Source organism: Mobula birostris, chromosome X, assembly GCF_030028105.1.
Source record: "Mobula birostris isolate sMobBir1 chromosome X, sMobBir1.hap1, whole genome shotgun sequence".
NCBI classification, from domain to species: Eukaryota; Metazoa; Chordata; class Chondrichthyes; order Myliobatiformes; family Myliobatidae; genus Mobula; species Mobula birostris.
Genome location: NC_092402.1, coordinates 41,002,719 through 41,028,325, shown reverse-complemented (window position 1 = coordinate 41,028,325; position 25,607 = coordinate 41,002,719). Strand labels below are relative to the sequence as shown.

Sequence of the window (25,607 nt, the reverse complement as noted above, 5' to 3'; positions counted from 1 at the left end):
CATTTAACAGATCTTGCCTACTCTTCTGCTCTTGGTAACATAATTGGTTTTCTTTGCTGTTGGAACCTGAACATTTTTTAAACCATCCAACTGACTGCATTCAATACAATTGTGTTAAGTGTCCATATGATAACAAGATTCAGATAATATCTCTGAAGCCACATTAACATCACTTCTGATAGAAGACATATTTGCTACTTTTTCATTAATCCATTTAAAATAAACAGAATAATGACTATTGGAATAACAAAGGTACTGCCTTCAACAAATTAAGTGGCATCAATAAACAATTGGTTTTGGCAGTTTTCTTAAAACATAAGCAAACCCCACCCCTCCCCCAAAAATAGTTTTTACCAATATTGCAGGTGCTTTTCTTGATACAAATAAATTTATTGTACAACTATTGTATTCAGTCAATAACAATACATTTTAATATCCTGTGAAAGCTTTATCTATGAGTAATTCAATCCTAAAATTGTCTGTGTGGCATTGACAGAGAGGCACTAAAGCAGTACCCAGACCTTTCACTTCACACACCAGTTCTGCAGAGAATCTGCTTGTTGCTTCTGTTCTCTGGCAAATAAGGGGATGTGATCTGTCGGAAGTTGGCCAATGCAGAAAACTCCTGCAATTGTACTGATTAGTCATCAGATTACTTTAAGGCAGTCACGCAAAACTTCAAACAGAATGCATCCTGATCAGTTCAATGCAGTTGACACAATTGGCCTAATGGTCTCTGCCTGAAGAATGTCTAAATACGTTGATGATTCTATTCAACCATTGAAAATATAATACAATACAAAATTCCATATCTCTATTTCAAATATTTCAGTTCTGATGTACAACAGGAAAGTTGAATGAAAGACTTCTCACTTGTGCTTTGTGGCAGATTTCCTGTCAGCCATGTGGCAAAGTCCTCTGTGCAATGTAAATATGCAATCAATGTCTCAACACTTTTTTTTTGCAGTTTGTTTGTTAAGGGAAAAATCATGCAGAAAATACTGACTGTTTAATTGTTGAAAAAGATGTTTCTTAAAAAAAATGTCCATCCACTCCTCCCTCCTCACTTTGAATGTGTAAATGAGGTCAGAATAAAACAATACCCGGAAAGCATTGCTGTTGACACCTTAACTGCTGAATAATTATTCCTCAAAGTGAGCAACTGTACATTATTGGCCCACTCTTATAATTGTGACTCATTCATTTGCTTAAAACTTAGGTGGTCCATGCTACAAAGTGGATCTCTTGCTATCTATCCTACAGCGACTTACTCATGAGTATTTTATCTAGCTTCAGTGATAAAAGTAAAGTGACAATTTATGTGTCTGCTACATAGGCCCCATAGGTGCTCAGTAAAACCCTTCTAGCCCAGCCATTGAATACTCAGTTTAAAGTGATGCTTAACAATCTAAAAAACCGCGCGAACGCCTGATGCATGCCTCACCGTCACAGGGCTCCAAAATTGATAATAGGAAGAAGTGAGCCACAAGTTAATAACCAGGATAAATGTCAGATTCCTAGAATAACAAAGCCAATATTTCTGGAGTATTCTTTAAAGAAAGAAAATATTCTATTCCCTGCCAAAAAAATCTTTCAATAATGGTTCTTTTTCAACCAACAAGATACAATAAATAAGAGTAAAAAGGCACACCTTTTCCCTAGGCCTGAAAAAGACAATCACATGTGCACTTTATGTGCCATTATTTCATTGCAGCTCCACACATTCCAATGTATAGCTTTACAAGGAAATTTGCATAGCATTATTATTGTTTCACTTTATAACTTGAATTTTAGACCCACCGGTCTTACTTTGGATCTCTTAGAATTCCTTCCTAATTTAATAAAAAGAGCTATGGTTCTGTATTTTATAATTGCAGGAACAGGGGAAATCAGGTTTTATATGGAACGGAATTTAATGTGAACTGAAAAACTGAATACTGCACAAAGCATGCAGCTTGAAATTATAAACAGCAGCGTACCTAGTAGAAACTGATATTTTTACATCAAATCCAAACTTTGCTGGTCTTGTTTTTAAAAAAAAAGCAGTTTTAAATACCACACATTATTTCCCTTTCTATTTAGGAAGAAGGCAAGTATAAAACGGGCCTGGAAAATGAGGTGCCGTAGGGATTGTTGGAGCTTTTGCTCATTAGCATAAACTGCATTCTCCAGTTACAATGTAAATGGAGGCACCTTCCACCAAATAGTCAAATTGCACTCAAACTTAATGCAAGATTTGCTTTTGCTGAATTGAGAAGTGCCATTTTGTTCAATAAAATCTATTGGTTGACAGGACCTAAGTGCCAGGAGACAGTGAAAAAGCTAACCCAATGTTGGCCTGCGCCACTTCTGGCAAAGATCTTCTGTAACTCAACCACTGCAGCTAGTTACCTAGCAACGGTAGGTAAGGGCATGACATTGAATTCATACATCCAATCAGTAAAGGTGCTATGGCTTTAGCTAGGATTTCCCTATACCAATCTCTCAGCTTAATCACTAGGTTTAGGAAGGCACCATTTCCCTAGAAAAAGGTTATACTTTTCACCTTAAAACCATGTGCTCAATTCAGGCTATTCATTCTATATTACACCAGGCTTGTGCCCAATAAAAAGTTAATTGTCCAAGATAATGAAAGCCTGCAGAGCATTCAGCCATGTGGCACTCTGAGCAACAGGCAAATGTGGTGCTCTGTGCAGCTAGATTGAGACTAGCATGTTAGCAGTCCAACGCACATCAAGCACTCAGAAAATCCCGCAACGTTGTGAAGGGTTCCTTGAATTTGAACTGTTTGTGCACTGTTGTCCGCTCAACGTCTTTGTCTAAAGGCTGGCACAGTGTGTAGGACGCCATTAGTACCAGTTCTTCCGAATCAGGGCTGTTCGGCTCAGACTCTGATTGTTCCTCCTCCGACTCGGTTATGGGTTTTTTCACCTCTACTTCAGGAGAAAGCCAGGGGTGTTTGAGACACTGTTCAGCCTTTGCCCTTTTCCTTCCATAACAAAAGAGAATTATTAATGCAATGTTGAAATCCAAACATCATTTAAAAATTATGTTCCTGAACTAAAATCATAACATCTATCAACCTAAAATTTATTTTGGATTGTGGTTCCCAAAGCTGAACATATTATAGTGAGAAATAGATTTATTATAACACAAACATTCAAAATACAGAAGCTGAGTTCCCTCCCCCCCCCCCCCCCCCACCTTCTTAATCAGGCTTCTTCCCACTTCCTTTTCAGTCCTGGTGACGAATCTTGGTCCGAAACGTCAACTATTTATTTCTTTCCGCTACTCTAGATTTCCAGCATTTGCAAAGTCTCTTGTGTTTATGGAAGCTGAGGTTATAGTGCTTAAAGATTTGCATAATGGTTGTACTCTTTGCTGTTCTAATGAATGTCTTCTGAATCAACAGCATTAGAAAGGATTTCACAAAAATGTATCAAGCAGTCAAATTATTATCTTTTGCTCAAAGGGCATTTCCTTTTTTAACAGGAGGCTGAATTAGAACCAGTGATAATGAAATTTGGATAGTGTGTGACTTGATGGGATGCTTGTAGGTGGTGGTACTCTCATGGACTAGCTCTTCTGTTCAAGATGGTAAGGGTCTTAAGTTTGGAATGTGCTCCTGAAGAGTTGCCTTTAGTGACAGTGAATACAACTTCTCCATTCTGACATATATTCATTGGCTAATTTATTAGGTAAACCTGCTTGTTAATACAAATATCTAATCAGCCAATCATGTGCCAGCGACTCAATGCATAAAAGCATGCAGACATGGTCAAGGGGTTCAGTTGTTGTTTAGACCAAACATCAGAATGGGGAAGAAATGAGATCTGAGTAACTTTGACCAGGAATGATTATTGGTGCCAGATGGGGTGGTTTGAGTATCTCAGATACTGCTGATCTCCTGGGATTTTCATGCACAACGATCCTTGTGCAGGATTTCCTAAAGGTTAATTTGCAGGTTGAGTCAAAGGCAAGGGAGGCAAATACAATGTTAGCATTCATTTTGAGAGGACTAGTGCAAAGATGTGAGGCCGAGGCTTTATAATGCATTGGTCAGACTGCACTTGGAGTATTGTGAGCAGTTTTGAGCCCTTAATCTAAAAAAAATATGTGCTGCCATTAGAGAGAGTCTAGAAGAGGTTCATGAGAATTTTTCGGGGAATAAAAGGATTAATGTATGAGAAATGTTTGATTGCTCTGGGCTTGTACTCACTGGAGTTCCGGAGAATGAAAGGGGAAATCTGATTGAAACCAATCAAATATTGAGAGGCCTAGACAGAGTGAATGTGGAGAGGGTGTTTCCTTTAGTGGGTAAGTCTAGGACCAGAGGGCACAGCCTCAGAATAGAGGGACATCCGTTTAGAACAGAGATGAGAAGGAATTTCTTTAGCCAGAGGGTGGTGAGTTTGTGAATTCTTTGCATGGATGGTTGTGAAGACCAAGTTATTGGGTATATTTAAAGCAGAGGTTGATAGGTTCTGGGTTAGATAGGGTGTCGCAAGTTACGCTGAGAAGGCAGGAGAACGGAGTTGAGAGGGATAATAAATCAGCCATGATGGAATGGCGGAGCAATTCTGCTCTTATACCCTATGGTCTTATGCCTTAAAGCTTACCTGGGGTCTTTAATAAGGAGAGATTGAATGAAATCTATCGCTAAATCAGAGATGCCTTCAAAGATATCCTCTGAATAGTCAATATCCACTTTGGAAATGTTGAGGAATGTGGTCTGTTTGTCATCTCCAAGGAAAGGTGAAACTCCTGTTAGCATGACATACACCAGCACGCCAATACTCCTGGGAAAGCAATAGAAAACAGAATTAAAGGAATGTTGCTATTCTGCATTTGAGTATGAATCAAACCTCAATGACTTTGCCAGTAACCACAATGACATTCATGTGTTAAATCCTTGAAGTGTAACATTGTTTGGTAATTTCCAGAGAACTAATGTTAAATCCAGGCTTACATCCAAAGTTCTGTGGAAACTCTGGAGAAGTAGCAGAAGCTTCTCCTTTTCACACCGTATCCTGTAGTTCCACCCATCATTTTTATCTGCTAGCAGGAATTTAGAGAAATAGTTAAATTCCAGGGACAATTATATTGGGACTGTTTGAATGATATTGATTTCTGTACTGAGAGGAGTTGGTGTGGAAACCATGGCCCTGCAGTTTCTGAAGCTAGTTTGTACTAAGAACCTTGGACAATGTAGTAAAACAGAGAGACTGAGGGCTACATGCACTTAGTTCACTAAAAGCACTGACACAGCTACAGGGTGGTGAAGGAGGCATTTGCACACTTGCCCTTATCAATCAGGGCATTGAGTAGAAGAGTGGGACATCATGTCGTTCATGTACAAATTATTTTGACTTGTACCAGGAAGTACAGGAGCCTTAGATCCCATAACACCAGGTTCAGCAATTGTCAGGCTCCTGAACTAGTGTGAATAACTGCTCTCACCCCGATGCTGAACTGACTCCACAACCTATAGACTCACTTTCAAGGACCCTGCAACTCAGTATTATTAATTTACACTTGTTATTTGCATGACTTGTCTTTTGCACATTGGTTGTTTGTTAATCTATGTTATTTGTAGTTTTTCATAAATTTTATTGTATTTTTTTTTATTTTCCTTTAAGTGCCTGCAAGATAATGAATCTCAAGGTAGCATATAGTAACACACACATACATTGATAATAAATGTATGAGTAGGGAAAGATTTTAAAGTCTAGAGGAGAAACTTGTTCAAACAGAGGGTGATGGATACATGAAATGAGCTGTTAGAAGAAAGTATAGAGGTGGGTAAAATTACAACATTTAAAAGACATTTGGACAGATGCATGGATAGAAAAGATTTAGGATATGATTCAAATGCAAGAAAATGGGACTAGCTCAGATAGACATCTTGGTCAGCATGGATGGGTTGGATCGAAGGGCCTGATAACTTTATGACCTTCGCTTATGGTACGCTTCCACAGATACATTCTACCTTTTTGATTTTTTTTAATACATATTTATATATTATATAATGCAGCTTCAGAAGCCGACAATTCATAACTGAAAACTGAGCACAATCTGCCAATAACTTTCCAACATTCATATCCAATAAGAGTTTACTGTTAAAATCTTCAGTCGCCAACCCAGGAAAAATTGTGCTCTTACCACATATCTGTTGCTGTGCTGATTGCTTCATAATTTAGTATTTCAGGAGCTGGTGGAATTAATGGAAAAAAGAGGAAAGAGGATTAGACACTTGATTGCTTGTCAATTTTCTGTTGCTTGTGCATTGATTCTGTAACTACCGCAGGTAAAGTGGTTTCACCCCTTGTGCAAAATGGTTTTGCAGTAGAGCCAATTTTATCTTCAGTTTAGTATTTTAAGAATTACTAAAATCAGCTGCATCTACATATGAATTATTTTTAAATATCATTTTGGTAGGTAGTTGCTGTAGCAGCTTGTACTCAGCTTTCAAAATTCAAAAACTGAGTACATAGTGCATTTAGCATTGCTGACTAGAGAAGAGTTCTTAGGCAATGTCTTTAGGGAAGTTTATATACTTCAAAAAAATGTACATTAGAACTCCCCTTCATCTGGGACACCTCAGACTTTGGTTGGGCTGCACAGCTTTTCTGCACTATTGAATGTTATTCACTTAATTCTCTCTTTAAACATTATACAATAGGATAATATTTTCCATTGGTTCCAATGAGTTAAAAGGGAACATGGGAATCGGTATCTGGTGAGTCAGATGCTGAAACATTGGGATTTTGGAATAGCTGGATAGCTAATTATTAGACTTTTACTGTAATTCGGAATCATCACAAAATTCACTAAGGAAAATAGATTATTTAATTCTTTACAGAATATTCTAAACTGATCAAAAACAGACTGCCAATAATATTAGTCATTAAAATAATTCAGGAAATGTCTTTGAGGGAAAGTTGCTATGGCTGAATACTTACCTACATATTCTGGAGTCCCAGTAATTTCCCTGATCTCTTCAATGCTATCGACCCTCCTGGACAGGCCAAAGTCAACGATCCGAATGTTGCCCAGTGGATTGCAATTAGTAAGCAAAATGTTCTGTGGCTGAGAGAAAGAACAGGAATAGAGTTTCAGGAACCCCAAGCACTGTGAAGGACACTGAATGCAGGCTTCTCAAATGCTTTATCAGTTTGCTATGATAATGTATACAACAGGGTGGAAGACCTTTTTGAGAGTGTCCACTCAATTTGGTGATAATCTTCTAAAAATTCTCTCATGTGCCATGAAAGTTTTGAGCAGAGATTATCATGGATTAATGAATTAGAAATGTTAAGTATGGACTTTTTTTTTTAAAGGGGAAAGGACGAGTCCTGTTGCTTATTTATGTGTATTAATTATTTTACTATAAAAAAGTATAGCAGAGACAGATTGAAATAAATGAAGCATTTTAGAAAACCTTTTCAAAAATATTAATATTTAAAAAATACAATTGAAAAATAATACTACTTCTAAATAGTATTATTATTGTAACCATTTACTATTCAAGTACCAATTTGTACACCATGTCTGAGGATTTTAAGATGCATCATCCAAAGTTACGTGTTCTCACAACTGTCCAGTTGGTACCAAGCTGGTAAGAGCCATTGCCTGTGAAAACATCTCTCTGCTCTCGGGTTATAAAAATTCATTTGCCGCTTTATTTGGCAGTAAAGATAATCATTATGTATCTTTTTATTATAGGTCAAGTTTAAAGAATCAAGAGATGGTACTGCATGTCGCGTGCCAACAAACTTTTTGCGCGTGCCATCTTGGGCACACATGCCACAGGTTTGCCACCTCTGAGTGCAAGCATAGGATAAACTGATACAATGTCCTAACCAAAGCTTTACATTGTCAATTTGAGTTTAAAAAGATTGACCACATGTTATAAAAAGTTGCACAAATTATTCATTGAACTTTCTTGCATTTATTGAGAATACAAATGCAAGTCTGTTTTCTTAATTGATTTTAGGATGTAGGTATCACAGGTATCACCTACATTTTGCCCAAGTTTGGCTTACACTGCACAGTTGTTAGACAACTTCAGAGGGCAATGAGAGTCAATAACAAAATGTGGGCTTAAGTCATGTGTAGACCCAATGAGTGGGGTGTTTAAGTTCTTTTCTGTCTAGTACACTAGTGATAAAGCTGAAATTTTATAGCTGTTCTTTTTGCCAATTTACTGAACCATATTTTGCCTCAATGAGGTTTGAAACCTGATCACCAGTCCAGATCCAGAAACTGTACAGCCCCAGAGGTTATTAAATAATGGAGCTTCAGTACAAAGTGTGATTTTATAATAAAAAGGAAGGTCACAGGACAAGTAATGAATGATAGACAGTAATTGAACTAGATCAGGAAAGGAAAAAGGACAGTGGAATTTGTGATTTATGGATGCTTGATTATCTATGATTATAAAAATACATGGAAATGTCTGTCATTTAACAAATTTGCAGTGTGATGGTGAAGGTTTCATTGATAGTAAACAGTGCCACTTTAGTGTTTTGCTATTCCAAGCAATGGAAAACAAAAAGAACAAGACTAGGTCATACTCCCCCTCAAGGCTGCCCCCACTGTTAATATGATCATGGCTAATCCTCTCTTCTACTTTTCTGCACGTTTCCCTACCCACTGATTCCACAATGGTTCAATGAAATGGAGTTTCTAATATACTTAATGCATGCTCTGAACAGTGATTCACATGTGTGACCACCTTCTCAGGCTCTTGGCTCGATCACATAATATAATTGGTTGCAAAACTACTCTGAACACATTCCTCGATACTAAAATGAAAATGAAATTCAAAATGTCCTAAGTCTTTCCAATTTGAACACACAAGGTTACAATGTGCAAAATTGAACTGTCAAGAAGTTTTGTTTTAAGTGAATTACTTACTATCCGTGTTGACTAGTTTCTTTCTCTACTCACCTGGGCAAATGACATTGCTGATGCAACGTGTAGTACTAATGTTCGCAGTGGATACATTAAGTTAATTTTGTAAATGTTTAACCAATGAGCAAAGTACTATGATTTTCACAGTTATCACAGTGCACTTTGTGGCACTTGGCAATTCTGATACGAAGCCATCATGTAGGACTTCACTTAAACTGTTTAATTCAGAGGCTTTCTTACTCAAACCAGTCATTTTCTATTTCTTTCAGAGGCTGGCGTGCGTTTCACCACATGTATGTAATTTTCTTACATAGGTCATTAATGCAATGCAGTGCTGGTTCGACAGTAATTCACAACCTGCGCAATGCATCATATATCAAGTCTGCTGAGAAGAACAAAAAGCCCTCAGAAACCCTTCATTCAGTAGGTTAACGTTGCTCATTAAGTTAATTCAGATTTCACAACATGGAGACTTGAAAGTTATATCACACAAGCATAGCTGTGCAATATGACCATTATGCAGTGTGCTAATAAGCATTTCAGTTGGCACCGATTATGAAAGAATGGGCATTATCCTTTTATCCCAAAGGAAAAATGTTCATTCCAACCATAAAGACTCCTGAAGCGAGGCTGAGTCTGGCTCGAAGGGGAGAGGGAGCTAGCAGCCAGAAGTCCAAACAATTAGAAGTGGACAGACACTTGGTACAGATCAGCAATTAGTATCACAGCTTCAGTGGAGGTGTGGAAGAAAGCGAAGGGTGTAGCAGGGTGACTAGTCTCTCCAGGTAAGGACAGGACTTGACTTAGAGGTGTTCGAGTCTGGCACCATGTCCTGAAACCACAGATGCCCCAAGGCTGACAAACACCATGGTGGTCTTATCCAGGGCAACTGTCTGAGCTGGATGTGATGCCAAATACCCTTTAGGATGAGGAATGAGTATCAATAGAAAAACAGAACACAGATCTTTCATGAGAAATAAGCACAAAGTGCTAGAAAGTTTCAACAGATCAGGCAGCACCTGTGGAAAGAAAAATCACTAATAGCTTGGGTCTGAGATGGGAACGAGAGAGCTGAAAGTTAGCTTTGAGTAGGAGAGAAGGTGGGAGAGGTATGTGTAGAACAGGGACAGTTACCAGCACATTAAGCTTCTTGGTCTGTGAGATGTTGCTAACCTGCCCAGCAGGCTAGACTCTATTACCAGAAATTCCCTTTGTTGCATCCAACATCCTGCCCTACCTTTGCTGCTACCTAGACCAATCTGTTTCTCGCTGCCTTTGATCTGATGGAAGGTCTGAAATGTTAATTGATTCTCTTTGTCAGATGCTGCCTGACCTGCTTAAAAATGGAAAAAAAGTACTGAAAAATCTACACTTAAATTATATTGGTTTAGTTTTTCTTAATTCTGATGAAGGGTTGTAGATACAAAATGTTTACATTTTGCTGTTCCTACTGAGTATTTCCAATACTTAATTTTTCAAATTTCCAGCAGCTGTGTTTGTTTCTTTTTCCCACCCAAATCCCTTGCCTGATCCTCTCTCTAACTTGAGTTATCATACTGTGACCAAGAATTGTCACTCCCAGGACAACGCTACCTAATATGTCTGTTCTGAAAGGAACAAAGCACGAGGAGCAATGCCACCTGATGTACATGAGATCTTGAAATCACTTTATTTGCATGCATATGGTCAGACTTCTTGGATGGTGCATCCAAAGTTTATTTCTAATCTCTTTAAAAACTAAAATGAACAGGCTGGGATATTTTGTTTAGTTAGCAGAGACAGCAACAGCTTTCTCATTGAACCTTTAGAATAGAGGGAGAGCCCAAATGTACCCCATGTACACTAGAAGGCTCCCTGTGAATACAGCAGGATATAGACCATGTTGGAATTTGAACAGAATGGTGGCAGGTGGAACTTAATCCAAACAAGTACCAAGTAATGTACTCTGAGAAGTCAAATTCTGGTTGGGTAGATCAGACAAGTGGTCAGGATCTTCAGAGTGTTAATGCATGAAGAGACCTTCAGGACTAAGTCCCAGAAAGCTCCTTGAAAGTGGTGACACAGGTGTTATACCACACTCGGAGTGTACGGGATGTGTTACATGTCAGCGGTCCTTGTAAGCAGAAAGTTGCATAAATTTGTTGCTTTTCTTTAATGAAAGTAAGATTGCCATAAAACTTTCAGGAAACAGGATTTCTGGACAAGGAATACATCTGTTCATCATTGTGTAAAGCTGAGAATAGCAGGTTTGCTGTTCTACCCATTAAAACATCTCATTGAACAATAATGGATTCTATTTCTTTCCATCTTCATTAGATTGTCAGTCCATTTCATTGTAACAAGTCCCCTCACAGTACAAGTCACAATTTAAAATTCAGCTCAATGTACATCTTCATGCAGATTTATTTGAACAAAAATGGATCCTTAATTGTGCCACTTAAAATGGAGTGGAATTTCTGAATGTGCAAAGGAAAAATAAGACTCTGGACTGTTAATTTAATGAATGTTGCATACATACTGATTACCAGTTAAAACTTGCACTAACTTCATTGGTTGCCAAGCACTTACCTGCTGATTCCTTATTTTGTTTTAGTGGTAATTTCAATCTGGCAAGTGTCCCACGCAAACTTAGAGAAATCCACCTAGCCACAGATGTGATGATATGAGCAGACAGCAATCCTGTCACATTATAGAACCATTGTGGCGCCTGCTCTATAAGCCTTTCATAGCGTATTACTAGTGAGTTTAAATCTATCCACTAATAGCGTGTAGAAACAGGCACACCATACAAATTCTCTTTGAGGCTCATAAACAGTTTGTTCCATGGAAAAACTCACAGTTAACTCTCACAATGGCGAATCCAGTCGAAGTAGTAAAAATTTTTCTCCTTGGCATTTAGTGGCAATGGCAACACTGGAGTCTAAAGCTACGTTCAGTGGCCATTTTATTAGGCACCTCCTCTACCTAATGAAGCGTCCGCTGAGTGTATGTTCGTGGTCTTCTGCTGCTGTAGCCCATCCTCTTTAAGGTTCGATGTGTTGTGCATTCAGAGATGCTCTTCTGCACACCACTGTTGTAACGCATGATTATTTGAGTTACTGTCACCTTCCTGTCAGCTGTAGCTAGTCTGGCCATTCTCCACTGACTTCTCTCATTAACAAGGTGTTTTCAAACCACAGAACTGTCACTCACTAGATGTGTTTTATTTTTTGCACCATTCTCTGTAAACTCTAGGGACTGCTGTGCGTGAAAATCCCAGGAGATCAGCAGTACTTAAACCACCCCAACTGGCACCAATGCTCATTGCACAGTCAATGTTATTCAGATCACATTTCTTCCCCTTTCTGATGTTCGGTCTGAACAACAACAGAACCTCTTGACATGTCCACATGCTTTTATGCATTGAGCTGCTGCCACAATTGCTGATTGGATACTTGCATTAATGAGCAGGTGTACAGGCGTACCCAATAAAGTGGCCACTGAATGTGTAATAAACTGGATGGGATACTCACCAGTTACCTTGTGTGCCACAAAATCTGGCATGCGCTATAAGCCTTCAAAATCTCGATAACATCTTAAACTGACAGCAAGAATCAAACCTCTCTCGATATTGCTATACTCCCACCTATCTTCAAATGATTTTAAAAGGATCAGCAGTTTCATTTTGCACAATCCCATGTTTCATCTGTGTAATTACACCCCATGGTGCAAAGGCAACAACATCATTGGAAACACAATATTGCCACATACTTTTAGGGTATTCAGGACCAGCAGTAATAAACTGCGATTTCCAACGTGCTGTCAAGTAGCCTTACCTTTAAGTCCAAATGAACAATATTCTTCCCATGTAGGTAGGCAACTCCATCTAGAATCTGACGCACAAGGCGGATCACATCTTTCTCTTTGAAGGCCTCGTCTCCTTCTGCAACACACTGGTTGAAGATCTCTCCACCTGCAGCACTGCAAGAGGAAAAATAACTCATTAATATCAAACTTTACCAGATGCTGGAAATCCTGAGCAACTCAGCATGTCAAGCAGCATCTATGGAGAAAGGTAATCCGAAGGTAAGAAGGGTCTCGGCCTGAAACATTGACTGTTCACTCCTCTCCACAGATGCTGCCTGACTTGCCGAGTTCCTCCAGCATTTTGTGTGTGATGCAATCCGTTGCACAGAATCGCAAAAGGCTGCAGACGCAGCCAGCTTCATCACATGCATGATGCTTCTCACCTCTTACAGAGAACATCTATAAGAGGCAATGTCTCAGAAAGGCAACATCCATCATTATGGACCTGCTCGCTTCTCATTATTACCACCAGGGAGAAAGTACAGGAGCCTGAAGACACACACTCAGTGATTCAGGAACAGCTTCTTCCCCTCTGCCATCCGATTTCTGAATGGACATTGAACCCATGAACACCACCTCACTACTTTTTTTTTTGCACTATTTTGTAACTTATCAGTGTCTCTGTGCTGTTGTTGCAATACAACAAATTTCACACCGTATTAGACAGTGACAACAAACTTGAATGTGATTCTGAATCTGAGGAAAAGACTAGAAGATCTATTAATGAACAGATAGGTTGGAGTGAGTCAGGATCAGTCGATTTTCTGGGGATGAATCAAGATGACTTTAAGGTGAGTATTGTCCCTGGCTTGTGAGCACACAGGTCTAGTGCTTCACTAGAAGGACTGTGTTGCCCTGCAAGTGCCCCATGATGCAGTGGGCATTGCACAGGGAAAAATGTGCCATGTGTCCCTGCTACAGAGTCGTATTGGCACACAAGAGTGACTCACACCTTGAAATACCCAATGAAGTGCTTACAGTATTGCATAGAACCTGGGAATAGTTCTTTATATGTTCATTCCAGAAAAAGGCACAGTAGCATAGTGGTCAGCGCAATCTACTACGGTGTCAGCGCTGCTGGTTCAATTCTGCCACTGTCTGTAATGAAGTTGTACGTTCTCTCTGCGACCACAAAGGTTTCCTCCAGGTGTTCCAGTTTTCTCCCACATTCCAAAGACGTACGGGTTAGGGTCAGTGAGTTGTGGGCGTGCTACGTTGGCGCTGGAAGCATGGTGACTCTTGTGGGCTGCCCCCAGCACAGCCCTCAGACTGCGTTCGTCGTTGACGCAAAATGATGCATTTCACTATATGTTTTGATGTACAGGTGACAAATAAAGCATATGAACTTAATATTCAGTTGGGTAATGGCACAAAAGGCATAGTTAATTTAATTTCTCAGTAGCGAACTCAAGATTAATTCACATGCCCAGATACAGCTAAAACAGAAAGTTTCTATTTATATCAGAAACAATGATTTAACACATTTGTACATTCCTCTTCAGTCCATTGTTTAAACCTGTTGAAGCGTGTGAGGGTGCAGCACCATATAACTTGTCAAATATCTCTAGGCTAATGCCAGCCTTAGATGTTTCAGTACACAGCAGATTCATGTGGATCGTAAAAGTGTACCTTGCCTCACTGATGGGAAAACAAGTCACACCCTGTAGCTTGCATAACTGTTGATGTGGAAAAATACCATCACACCTCAGATATGCAACACTAGTGATTCCATTTAAGGAAAAGATATGTATTGCGAATAGTCGTCAGTCACCTCGTGAGCCATGTGCATAATTCAAGCTCTGTCGCGGTAGGAGGTTTCCAGGAGGACAGGAAAAAGCATTCCCATGGGCATTCTCGAAAAGCCCCTTCAAAAGATGCAATATTCTCACTCGCTGATGGGAATTTATGATTCCTGATTGCGCTATAGGGAGAAGGGGCATTTGGGAAGGCACTAAGATGCCTCCCGTGACCACCTAGCCATGATGGGAGCTTGCGGAAGCTAAGCACAAACAGCAGAGCCTACAACACATCACCCCAAATAACCCACCCAGCCTTCCAAGCACCACTTGTGCAAGAATCTGCAGATCCCACACAGGTCTTCAGCCATACTACAACCTCAGTGGAGACACCTAGATGGCCTCAGAACTTACAACAGCAAAGGAATGATCCTTTGGCACTTATTGTCTGTGTGGACCATAATACTGATCTAAACTAATCCCATCTGACGACACAAGGTCTGTATCTCTCTGTTTCCTGGTGTTCATGTGTCTGTCCAAATGCCTCTTAAAGGTTGCTATTGTATCCGCTTCCACCACCTGCCCTGACCACTTCCAGTGTAAAAAAAAATGCTTGCTCACAAATATTCTTTAAACTTTCCACCTCTCACCTCAGAGCTATGCCCTGTAGTCTTTAATATATCCATTCTGGGAGAAAGACCCTGACTCTAGATAGGGTAAATGCAAGCAGGCATTTTTCCACTGAGGTTGGGTGAGACTAGAAGGCCACAGGTTAAGGGTGAAAGGTGAAATATTTAGGGGGAAACAGGGGGAATTTCTCCACTTTGGTTTGTGTCGCTGCCTTCAGAAAGGCCTCTGATGCTTTCAGAGGTGTTATCGAAATTCTGAGATTTATGGATTGGACTCTTTTAGTTCTATTTTTTTTCGTGTTCTTACCCACTCTTACTTGTTGCTGATTTGCGGGCTGGGGTTTGGGGGTTTGATGTTCTTCTTGTCTCTCCATGTGGGTGACCTGTTACTTTTGCGTGAGGGAGGGGTTGGGGTTTTCAAGTTTTTGTTTCCTTCTGTTTTTGTGTGGCAGGTGGGGAATTGATGTCTTTCTTTCAATTACTTCTGTGGCTTTTTGTATTTCATGGCTATCAGGAGAAGACAAGTCTCAGAGTTGTGTTGTGCATACATACTTTGGTAATAAAATGAACCTTTGAACATTGAGTCAGAGGGTGATGCGAGTGCGGAGTGAGCTGCCAGCGGAAGTGGTGGTACAGGTTCGATTGCAACATTTAAGTGAAAATTGGATCAGTACATGGGTGGGAGGGGATGAAGGGCTACGGTCCAGAAGCAGGTCAATGCAACAAGGCAGGATAACAGTTCGGATTGGACTAGATGGGCTGAGGGTTTGTTTCTGTGTTGTAGTACCCTTTGACTAAACTTTTATAACCAAGTTCAGTTTAATTTGTTATTGTGTTCAGCACAGATTTGTTGGGATGATGGTCTTGTTTCTGTCCTGAAGCTTTATTTGAATAAAATATTTTCACTTTTATTGTTGCTGACATTGCAAATTATTCACCTCACTTTCATGGCTTTGACTGGAATAGAAAGCCATGGCTACCAAAGCATTTGAGAATTTGCATCCACTAGGTGATTCTTCTTCTTTTTTTTAAACACTACCTTGCAAATGAAACCTACACATTCCATACAGATTGACCTTGTATTAGAAAAATCAAAAAAACATATGATCCTGCAGATACTGAAAATCTGAAACAAAAACAGAAATTGCAGCTTTGGTGGGAAGAGAAACAGTTAACGCTCCAGGTCCAGGATTCATTGTCTAGTCTTGATGGAAAGTGCAGAGATGGTCTGGGCCCTAAACGTCAACTATTCATTACCCTTCATAGATGCTACCTGACCTGTTGAGCTCCCTACAGCATTTCATGTGTGTCGCTCTAGATTTCCAGTATCTGCAGAAGCTCTTGTTTATGAGCCTGAAATTTTGGATGTTTCTCTTTCCACAGGGAATGCGTGTTTTCAGCATTTTCCGTTTCTATTTCAAGTTAGCATTAGAATAGTGAGGCTGAAGAAAAATTAAATTTGGGATATAAATAGGCAATCAAAAATACTACCTACAAAAGTGAAAAAAGACATTGTTCTTTAAACAGGAAAGTATAAAGCTGGGCTTGTTTTAACTGTGGGAGCCAATTGTTGCCTAAAGGAATTGCTTGGCAATTACTACATGAACTAAAAATGTTCTCTAGGATTTGAGTAATAACAGGTAATTATGTGCATGCCTTGTTGTCAAATTCAAGTGTTCATTTTGCAAGATATGGTCAAAAAAGGCAAATATCCCATTTTATTAGCAATATAATATCATGTAATGTAATTGGTAAAAGAAAGCATTCACACTTTAAGTATGACTTGCAATTATGTAGTGCCTCCTATATCTATTTCCAAATGACCTAAAGATCTTATATTTCTAAAATGCTCTAATATAGAAAACATAGAGTCCAATTTGTATACAAGTGTCCACTGTGAGACCAGTTAACTGGGTTTAATGAATATTGATTAAAGGATAATGTTAGTAACTGGTATATACTCCTTGCTGTGGGATCTTTCACACTACCTGAGAGAGCAGAGACAAAACATCATTTAACATCCAAAAGATGGCACTAGGAAGGACAGGATATATTTTTAAAAAAAAGTCTGCAGATGCTGGAAGTCCAAAGCAACACAGAGAAAATGCTGGAGGAACTCAGGAGGTCAGGCAGCACCTATGAAGGGGAATAAGCAGTCAACATTTTGGGCCGTGGCCCTTCATCAGCACTGGAAAGCAAGGGGGAAGAAGCCAGAATAAGAGGGGGGAGGAGAAAGAGTACACACTGGCAGGTGATAGGTGAGACCAGGTGAGGGGGAAACTCTTCACCTTTTCTACCTATCCCCCAGATTCTCACTTCATCCCCCCTCCCCCTCACCTGGTCTAACATATCACCTGCCAGCTTGCACTGCTTCCCATGTCTCACCTTTTTATTCTGGCTTCTTCCCCCTTCCTTTCCAGTCTTGATGAAGGGTTTCTGTCCGAAAGGTTGACTGTTTATTCTTTTCCATAGATACTGCCTGACTTGCTGAGTTCCCCCAGCATTTTGTGTGTGCTTCCCAAAATTTTCAGCATCTTCAGAATCTTTTGTGTTAATTGTATCCAGAAACCTGGACCTTGGGTCTGGAGACAGTCCACAGCAGCCAAGTATTTATAAGAAAATAAAATGGGAAAAAAAAGCTGGCTCACCAATGTCAGGGAAGAAAATCTGCTACACTGGCCTAGTCTGGCCTACCTGAGCCTACAGACCCAATGGCATAACAGTGACTCCCAAATCCCTTCCTAATAGTGAAGTTTAAGAGACTACTAGACAGGTATATGGAGGAATTTAAGGTGGGGGGGTTATATGGGAGGCAGGGTTTAAGGGTCGGCACAACATTGTGGGCCAAAGGGCCTTACTATTCTATGTTCTATGTTCTATTAAATAGCTTAAGAAACCAAGATCTGAGGAAGTGCTCCTTAATATTTCAGAGTGACACACAAGTGCTTATCTACTGCCTCAGTTTGATGAGACAATCCTTGGGAGTATTTTGGAGAGCAGGTGAGTTCTTCCTTGTGTCCTGCCCAATATTTACCCTGTGTCCTGCCCAATATTTACCCTTTGTACCAGACATACTGATTAGTCATTTCATTCGTGTGCTAACTGTCTGCAACATTTTCTGCATTGTAGGTTCAGACTTTATTCCCTGGAGCATAGGAGATGGAGGGGAGATCTGCTAGAGGCATACAAAATTATGAGGGGTACAGATAGGCTAAATGCAACGAGTGGGCTTTTTCCGCTGAGGTTGCGTGAGACTAGACTAAAGGTCATGGGTTAATGGTGGAAAGTGAAATACTTAAGGGAACTTCTTCACTCAGAGGGTGGCGAGAGTGGAGAACGAGCTGCCAATGCAAGTGGAGGATGCGGGTTTGGTTGCAAAATTTACAAGAAGTTTGGACAGATACATGGATAGGAGGGGTATGGAGGGCTGCGGTCCAGGCGTGGGTTGATGGGACGAGGCAGATAACAGTTTCGTGCAGACTAGAAGGGCTGGAGGACCTGTTTCTGTGCTGTAGTGCTCTAGGACTCTATGACACACTTCGAAATTACCTCACAGGATGTAAAGTACACCGGAGGATATCACAGAAATGTCCTATCCTTTTAGAACCTTTGGTATGTGTAACTAATAGAACAGATGAGAAACATATTTTCACTTCAATCTTGATTGATTATTTTTGTGTAAACACTGAGCTCACCAGGCAAAGAGATGAGTACAGAGCCTAACCAGTGTAAAAGGAAAGTGTCATTGGTAAGGAAAAACGAACAAGCCAGGTATTGATTACTCTATCGTCAATGTCCATTCATCTCTTCAAACAACACTAATTGTAATGCACCAGTATGAACTGATTAGGCTAACTTTGCTGTTTACCACTCTCTGGTTGATTAACTCCAGACTGGTTTTCTTGTGATATCACTTGCTGTTGAATCAGTGAGAAGAGAAAAAAACATAAATAAAGTTGAAGTTAACCCCTCCTTTCAATTTTATAGTACGTTTGAATAAGATCACCTCTCATTCTTCTAAACTCCAAAGAATACTGGTCCAACCTGTTTAGCTACTCTCAACTTGAAATTTCTCTTATTCTTTGAACTAACTTGGTGAATATTTTCCAGGTTACGTCCAATGCTACTACATTCTTTCTAAGCTAAGACAATCAAAACTGTGTGCAACATTCCAGGTGTGGCCCCACCCTAACACCCTGTACAATTGTTACAAAACTTCCCTACTTCTAAGATCCCACCCTCTTCAAAAGAAAGGCCAATATGTCATTTGCCTTCTTAACTACTTGCTGCACCTGCCTGCTAACTTTTTTTGTGAGTCGCGATGTTTGTGATTTATAGTGTTTCTTTTACCCAAAGGAATTTTAAGAACTTCCTTGAGATGGTCCACCAAATGAATCTAAATACATGCAGGAAGTGACCCTGCCAGGTTATGATTTAAAGATAAACTAATAAGCAGTCATTTTCCACACATTGTGGTCTGTTTCCACACCTTGCAAACAGGTGTGTGGGATTCAGACCCATCACATCAACTCACAACATCACAAGAATGCAGAACTGCTTCCAGCAGTTCATGTCGGCCCCTTGGCATTCTCATGTCAGTTTCTTTTCCGGTGTGAATGACGGAGAACTACTAACCTAAGTGGCTTAACTGTAATGGTCCTCCTGGTTTTAAATTTTGTTGTCAATCAAACAAAAATTGAATCAAATTTGAATTGAATGTGCCTCTGATGCTGCTACAAGAAAGTTTAGCATTGTACCTGTGCATAAATGCACTTGCGCATATGATAACAGACTCAACTTAGAGAATGACAGTCCTAATATTAGAAAACCTACAGCAGAATATTGTTCAAGTGAATCTCATCCATCACAAGGTTGTCAGGGAAATTTCATCTAGAAATATTGGACAATAGAAAAAATAAAAATATTCGCAATGACAATAGTGTTTTCACTATTTAGAAATCCTGATGAGGGGTCTCAGCCCGAAACGTTGAATCTTTATTCCTTTCTATGGATGCTGCCCGACCTGCTGAGCTCCCTCAGCATTTTGAAATCCCCCTGCTACTGACATGATCTGATATACCGTTTCATTGCAATTATTCGTTCTGAACAAGTTGTTGGAATGATAACCACATGGGCAAGCATGTGAGAAAAGTCTGGCCCCTGGTAGAATGGTAATTCCCATTCTCCAGTTCTGAGGCACTTGACTCATTCTTCTCTTCCTACTTCATCAATGCTTCTGTACTCTCTGTTTCCCTTAAGTGTTCCTCTCCTGATTCTTCTAACCTGGAGCATATTGTCCCAAGTTATCCCACGCTTTCTCTACCGCACACATTCACTGTATTGAAATCAGAGTCTAATGTGCAATCATTTTCATAACTAGAGTGTACCAGACATCACCAGATCTGTCAGTCATCTGTCGCTACTATCTAATTTAACCTGTTCTCGACACCATTTTAGTTAATATCCTTGTACTTCAGCTCTTTGTAACTTGAGCTTGCTTCTCAATGTCATCTAGACACTCTTTGAAGGCAGGTGTGTGTCACCTGCCAATGAACCCACGTCTCGTCATTACACGGTACTGTGCATGGTTGGTGAAATTCTAACCAGCTTACTTCATCCACCTTTCCAGTTTATATATGCAGTTGATTCCTCTGGGAAGGTGGTCCAAATTGAAGGAAAATAAAACAAAGTAGCAACTCTGAGGAAGAATAAAATAAAAAGTAAAAAAAGATAGTTAACAAATTTCACGTCTCATGCTGGTGATAATAAACCTGATTCTGATTCTCCAAAAAAAGTAGTTAACATTAAATTGATAATGTTCTACACAATATAAAGTTTGATTGCTTCCCAAAGAAATGAAAAGTAAACACAATGCATGGTTTTAATTCTATTATTCTCAACAGTTAAAACTTAATCGCATGGGGTTCTTAAGATTCTGGTACTAAGCTAATTTAAGGAGATAGAATTCCCAATCAATGCATTGGTTGCATTATATTAGGTGTCTATCATTTTTGCAAGGAAAGTATGTTTAGGTCCCCAGTGAGTGTATGTTAGGACTCGAGATTTTCCAGGCCTTTTCAAACTTGTAAAATCTTTTGAGAGACTGAACAACTGCAGCATGTTGAAGAAATGTGAACAATAGATTTCTTTCTCCTTTACTCAGCAGTTCCACTGTCTCCAGAATTATTTTGTGGGATTACAAATGGCAAATGGCCATGCATTTCTTCTTTGGTTCCCTATTTCAAAAGTTTACCTAATTATTTGAGACAGAATAACAGCTGCACAGCGCCAAGTCATGATGAACCATGGGTGCATGGGGTGGGGGGGGGTGGTATTTGGGTATTATCCAGCAAGGGTGATGCACCCCCTGCTTCCAAGCCAGAGTATAGATAAAACTGAGAATTAAGCTCAAGTTATAAGAGCCATAGTACAGGGATATTAAGTAAAACAGTGTAAAGAACAACTTAAATATGATTGATGACTCACAGGTTTGGCAATGTTTGGTACACTCCAGTTATGAATATGATTACACCCTAGACTCTTGATTTCAATACAGTGAATGTGTGCAGTGGAGAAGGGGAGGGGTAACGTGGGGTGGAGACTGGATCTTCTGTCTGACGTGTCTGGGTCATTTCAAGCCCGCAATGCCGTGAGCACCTCTCTCAGCGGTGACCTTTACTTACTCTCAATTGGATTAGTAGCTGAGGTTCTACACAGCAAGAGCCAACAAGACCAGGTCTGCTGAAATTAATGATTGAGGAGCTGTGAGAGCAGCTTTTGTGAAACCGTTGGTGGCTTGGAAAAATAAACACCGTGGTTGAGTTAAGGAGATCACATACAGTAGTGGCCGTTTCCCATCTCCCTCACATCTGGCTGTCAGTGATCTCAGGAACAACAGCAGACCACTTTCGAAGACTGGACTGTTAGGCAAGGTGACTGATGGCATTTGCTGTAAGTTACCCAATCTGCCCATAAAAACAAACAATGGTATCTTTCCTCCCATTACATAACTTTATCTAATTTTGAATGAGATCTGCTACTTTTGTTAATCAATCTGCCTTCTGCAGCATACCTTTAGAGTCAAGAAAGCCACATAATTCTATTTGGACTTAACCACCCAAGCACAAGGCTATATTGGAACAGAGACAGAAAACAAAACTATAAATGTTGCAGTAAATCAAATCTAACATCTGGAGCCAAAATGCAATAATTTTAGCATCAGAACAGTGAGAAACACAGTACCAGTGCCTTAGATTATTTTAATCTGACTGTGTGGTCTTGTCCAGTTCGCAGATTCTCATTTCACTACATGTTAAGACAATGTAACTGATTAAGATATCACCAACACTAGATTACTGACTTCTAAGGCTGGACCACCATTCATGAATGCTAACAGAACATTCAAAACAAGTGGCAGTCTTATCACTGTTCAGCTGATAGCTACCAAGTTAAAATGTTGGTAATGTAAAACAGAGAGATCATGTGATGCAGAGTGTCTAAAATTGGTTTACCTCATTTCCTCATAGAAGTCAATATATCTCTAACCACAGTCACTTCTTCCGCTCTGGCTAAGTGTCAGTTCCCCTTTGAAAGAATAAGCCCTTTTGGTAATGATCCCTCCTCACGCTGAGAACACTCGATTTGTTTAAAACCTCCCACCAGTTAATAGGTCAGATTGTGAACTCTGCAAGTAAATAAAACTGATTGTTGGTCCCTCTTCAATGTCAGCAACCTTATCCAGCCCTAGTCCAGTGCATTTTGCAGTATTATTCAGGTGCTACAATAAGAGAGGAGGTACTTTGTGGGTAAGTTATTAAACTGGAGTCCCACATATCTGCTTTGGTGGATTTAAAAAGCTGTCATACTGTGTTAATAAAGAACATGGTGCTTCCCCTAATTTTCCAGCCAATGTTGTTTTGCAACCAATGGTAACTAAGGATGTTATCAATCGACTAGCTGCTGTTTGTGTGACACTTCTGTGTGAACTGGCTGCCATACTTCCTGCATTATAACATTTCAAAATTCTTCAGTAGCTGTAACATTACTTGCAAAGGTTCCAAAGTACATTGCATAAATACATTTGAAAATAAAACCATAGGAGTAGGCCACTTGTACCCCCAAGCCTATCTCACTATCCTATATGATAATGGATAACCTTCTCAAAGACTCATCTCACCTTCTGTGCTCATTCCCAATGGCCCCTAACTCTGTGATCTCTCAAAAATTTATCAACCTCTTCTTTGAGTGCCCCCAGTTATCCATCCTTCACAACTCTCCAGGGTAAGGAACTTTAAAGATTCTGAAAGTTGCCCCTACATATCTCAGTTTTATATTTCTGTCCCCTTCAATCTTGAAACTACGACCTCTTATTCAAGTTCTTCCGCTACTGGAACTATCCTGACATCTTGTCACTTCTCCTGAGTATTTTACATGTCTCCGTAAAATCACCCATCATTTTGCTAAGATGCACTAAATGTGCATCTAAGTTCTTTGGCTGCTCATGAGTGAAGACTTTACTCATCCCAGGAATTAACCTAGCAGATCTCTTTTGGATTGCATCAATGGAGTTCTTAAATAAGGAGAACTAAACTGTGTTCAAGGTGTGACCTCACAGTACTTTGTACAGTTGTAACAATACTTCCTTACTCCAAAAGGCTATTTGACTTCTTACCTCTTGCTACACCTGCCTGCTAGCTTTTTGCAATTCATGCACAATCACACAAACTCTTCACTTCGTCTTTGGTACAAGCATAATGGGTTCTCCTATATCAAATTAACTCAAGCACAGTATTAGCCATATGCAAAAGTATGCAAACACTTTTTCACACTTTTTTTTTGTCAGTTTGAGTTACAGGTCCAAGCTTTCCCTGAGCACTTTGCCGCTTCTCCTGCAGTTTTAAATCCCCTTTCTCTCTCAGTATTCTCCCCACTTCCAATGCAGTACCTGCTTTCTGATGTTGATGTTTTTCATTAAAAGTCACGCTTTGAATGAAAAGGATATCTCAGCAGTCTATCTATTGCTCCATGAAGTTTGAATAAAAAGAACTCAATGCAGCTATTGCCCCATCACAGTAGTTGGGATTACCCCGCAGATCATCGTTGAAGTAGTGGTAAATATCATACATTGGAAAAATGTAGTCCATGCATTTCATACACTGTCATCACTAGTTGCATGAGTAATAAGAGTCCCTTTTACATCCTTAGAAGCAACAGTGAATTTTATATCCTAAGAAATCACCTTTACTGTGCAGAGCATTATGTGTTAGTGAACAGGCCTAATTTTAACCCCCTCGCGAAGCTGGGTTCCCAACACTGGATTGTAACCTACTCAAGCAGTCCCTTCTCAGTCAGACTGAAACAGGCCTCATAAGCACTGTGTTGAACAGTGTCTGCCATGGGCTGGGGATGGTTGTGTGTGGGCACTGCACATAACCACTAATGTTTACGGATATACTACATATATTGCCTAGTAAAAAGACACTGTGTACTTAACTCATGAAGGATTCAAAATTGTGTAAATTACATTAGGTGTCTAATTATTTTTATATTTTTTAAAAATAAAATTAAACTATTTACCACACAAAAATATGGTGTCACACTATACAGCTTTAAGATTTCTATCTCCAATGCTTTCTAATCACAGCAGCGCTGTCAGGTCACAATGTACTTAATTCCAGTCTCAGTAGTTGTGGAATTTTTGTGGAAATAATTTTGGAGTTTTTATTTTGAATTATTCATCTGCTGTAGAATTTATCAAAACCTTTTTTTTTACTATTATCTAAGGTTTGTATAACACACAGTTAAGTTCATGCTTTATTCAGAACAAATCCATGATCAAAATTAATAAATGAAACTCAAAAACCTTCAGATCCAAAATAAAAACAGAAAATGCTGCAAACACCCAGCAGGTCAGACAGCAGCCGCGGATAGAGAAACAGTTAACATTTGAGGTCAATGCCCTTTGATAGAGCTTAACTGTTTCTTTCCACAGATGTTGCCTCACCTGTTGAGTGCTGACTGTATTTTATTATTATATTTCAAAATTAACAATCATAACAATTATCCTACATTTTGGATTTGTGATAATGCGCTGAGCAAGCCTTGGGGTTTGTAGCCCTGACAAAGTGCAAGTGCAAAGTACATCTGTGAATTAACACACAATGCCATAAGACGTTACATCCAAGCTCACCTACTAATTCAGGAGATAAAGATATTGCAGAAGCAAATCTCCCATACTAAAATATTGTGGCTGGTATCTTCTAAATTTTATCAGGTAAATTCCGCAACATCTACAATTAGATACAGTAGCTTGTCGATAGTAATGTCACTCCACGCAACAGAGAAACATGGTATTGCACTGAGGCCCACCACTGGTCGGAGTCAGCCATGGATGCTGTGTCCCAGCTGTCTACGTGATATGCAGGCCAGGGCAGTACCATATGGAGAGCAAGCGGTTGCCCTTGTAGCAACAGCTGATGAC

At 39.6% G+C, this 25,607-nt stretch overlaps 1 protein-coding gene across 1 annotated transcript in view; it reads right to left on the bottom strand.

The window, feature by feature from the left end:
• Positions 1 to 369: 369 nt before the first annotated feature.
• The window catches only part of stk17al (serine/threonine kinase 17a like), a 57,069-nt gene continuing 31,831 nt past the window's right edge, over positions 370 to 25,607 (bottom strand). Inside the window, exons 3-7 of the mRNA XM_072249059.1 lie at positions 12,732 to 12,876; positions 6,963 to 7,089; positions 6,163 to 6,211; positions 4,620 to 4,799; positions 370 to 2,989 (exon numbers count right to left, since the gene is read on the bottom strand). Coding sequence (XP_072105160.1) covers positions 2,734 to 2,989; positions 4,620 to 4,799; positions 6,163 to 6,211; positions 6,963 to 7,089; positions 12,732 to 12,876 — 757 coding nt within the window. The 3' untranslated portion in view covers positions 370 to 2,733. The remainder of the gene's footprint in view (positions 2,990 to 4,619; positions 4,800 to 6,162; positions 6,212 to 6,962; positions 7,090 to 12,731; positions 12,877 to 25,607) is intronic.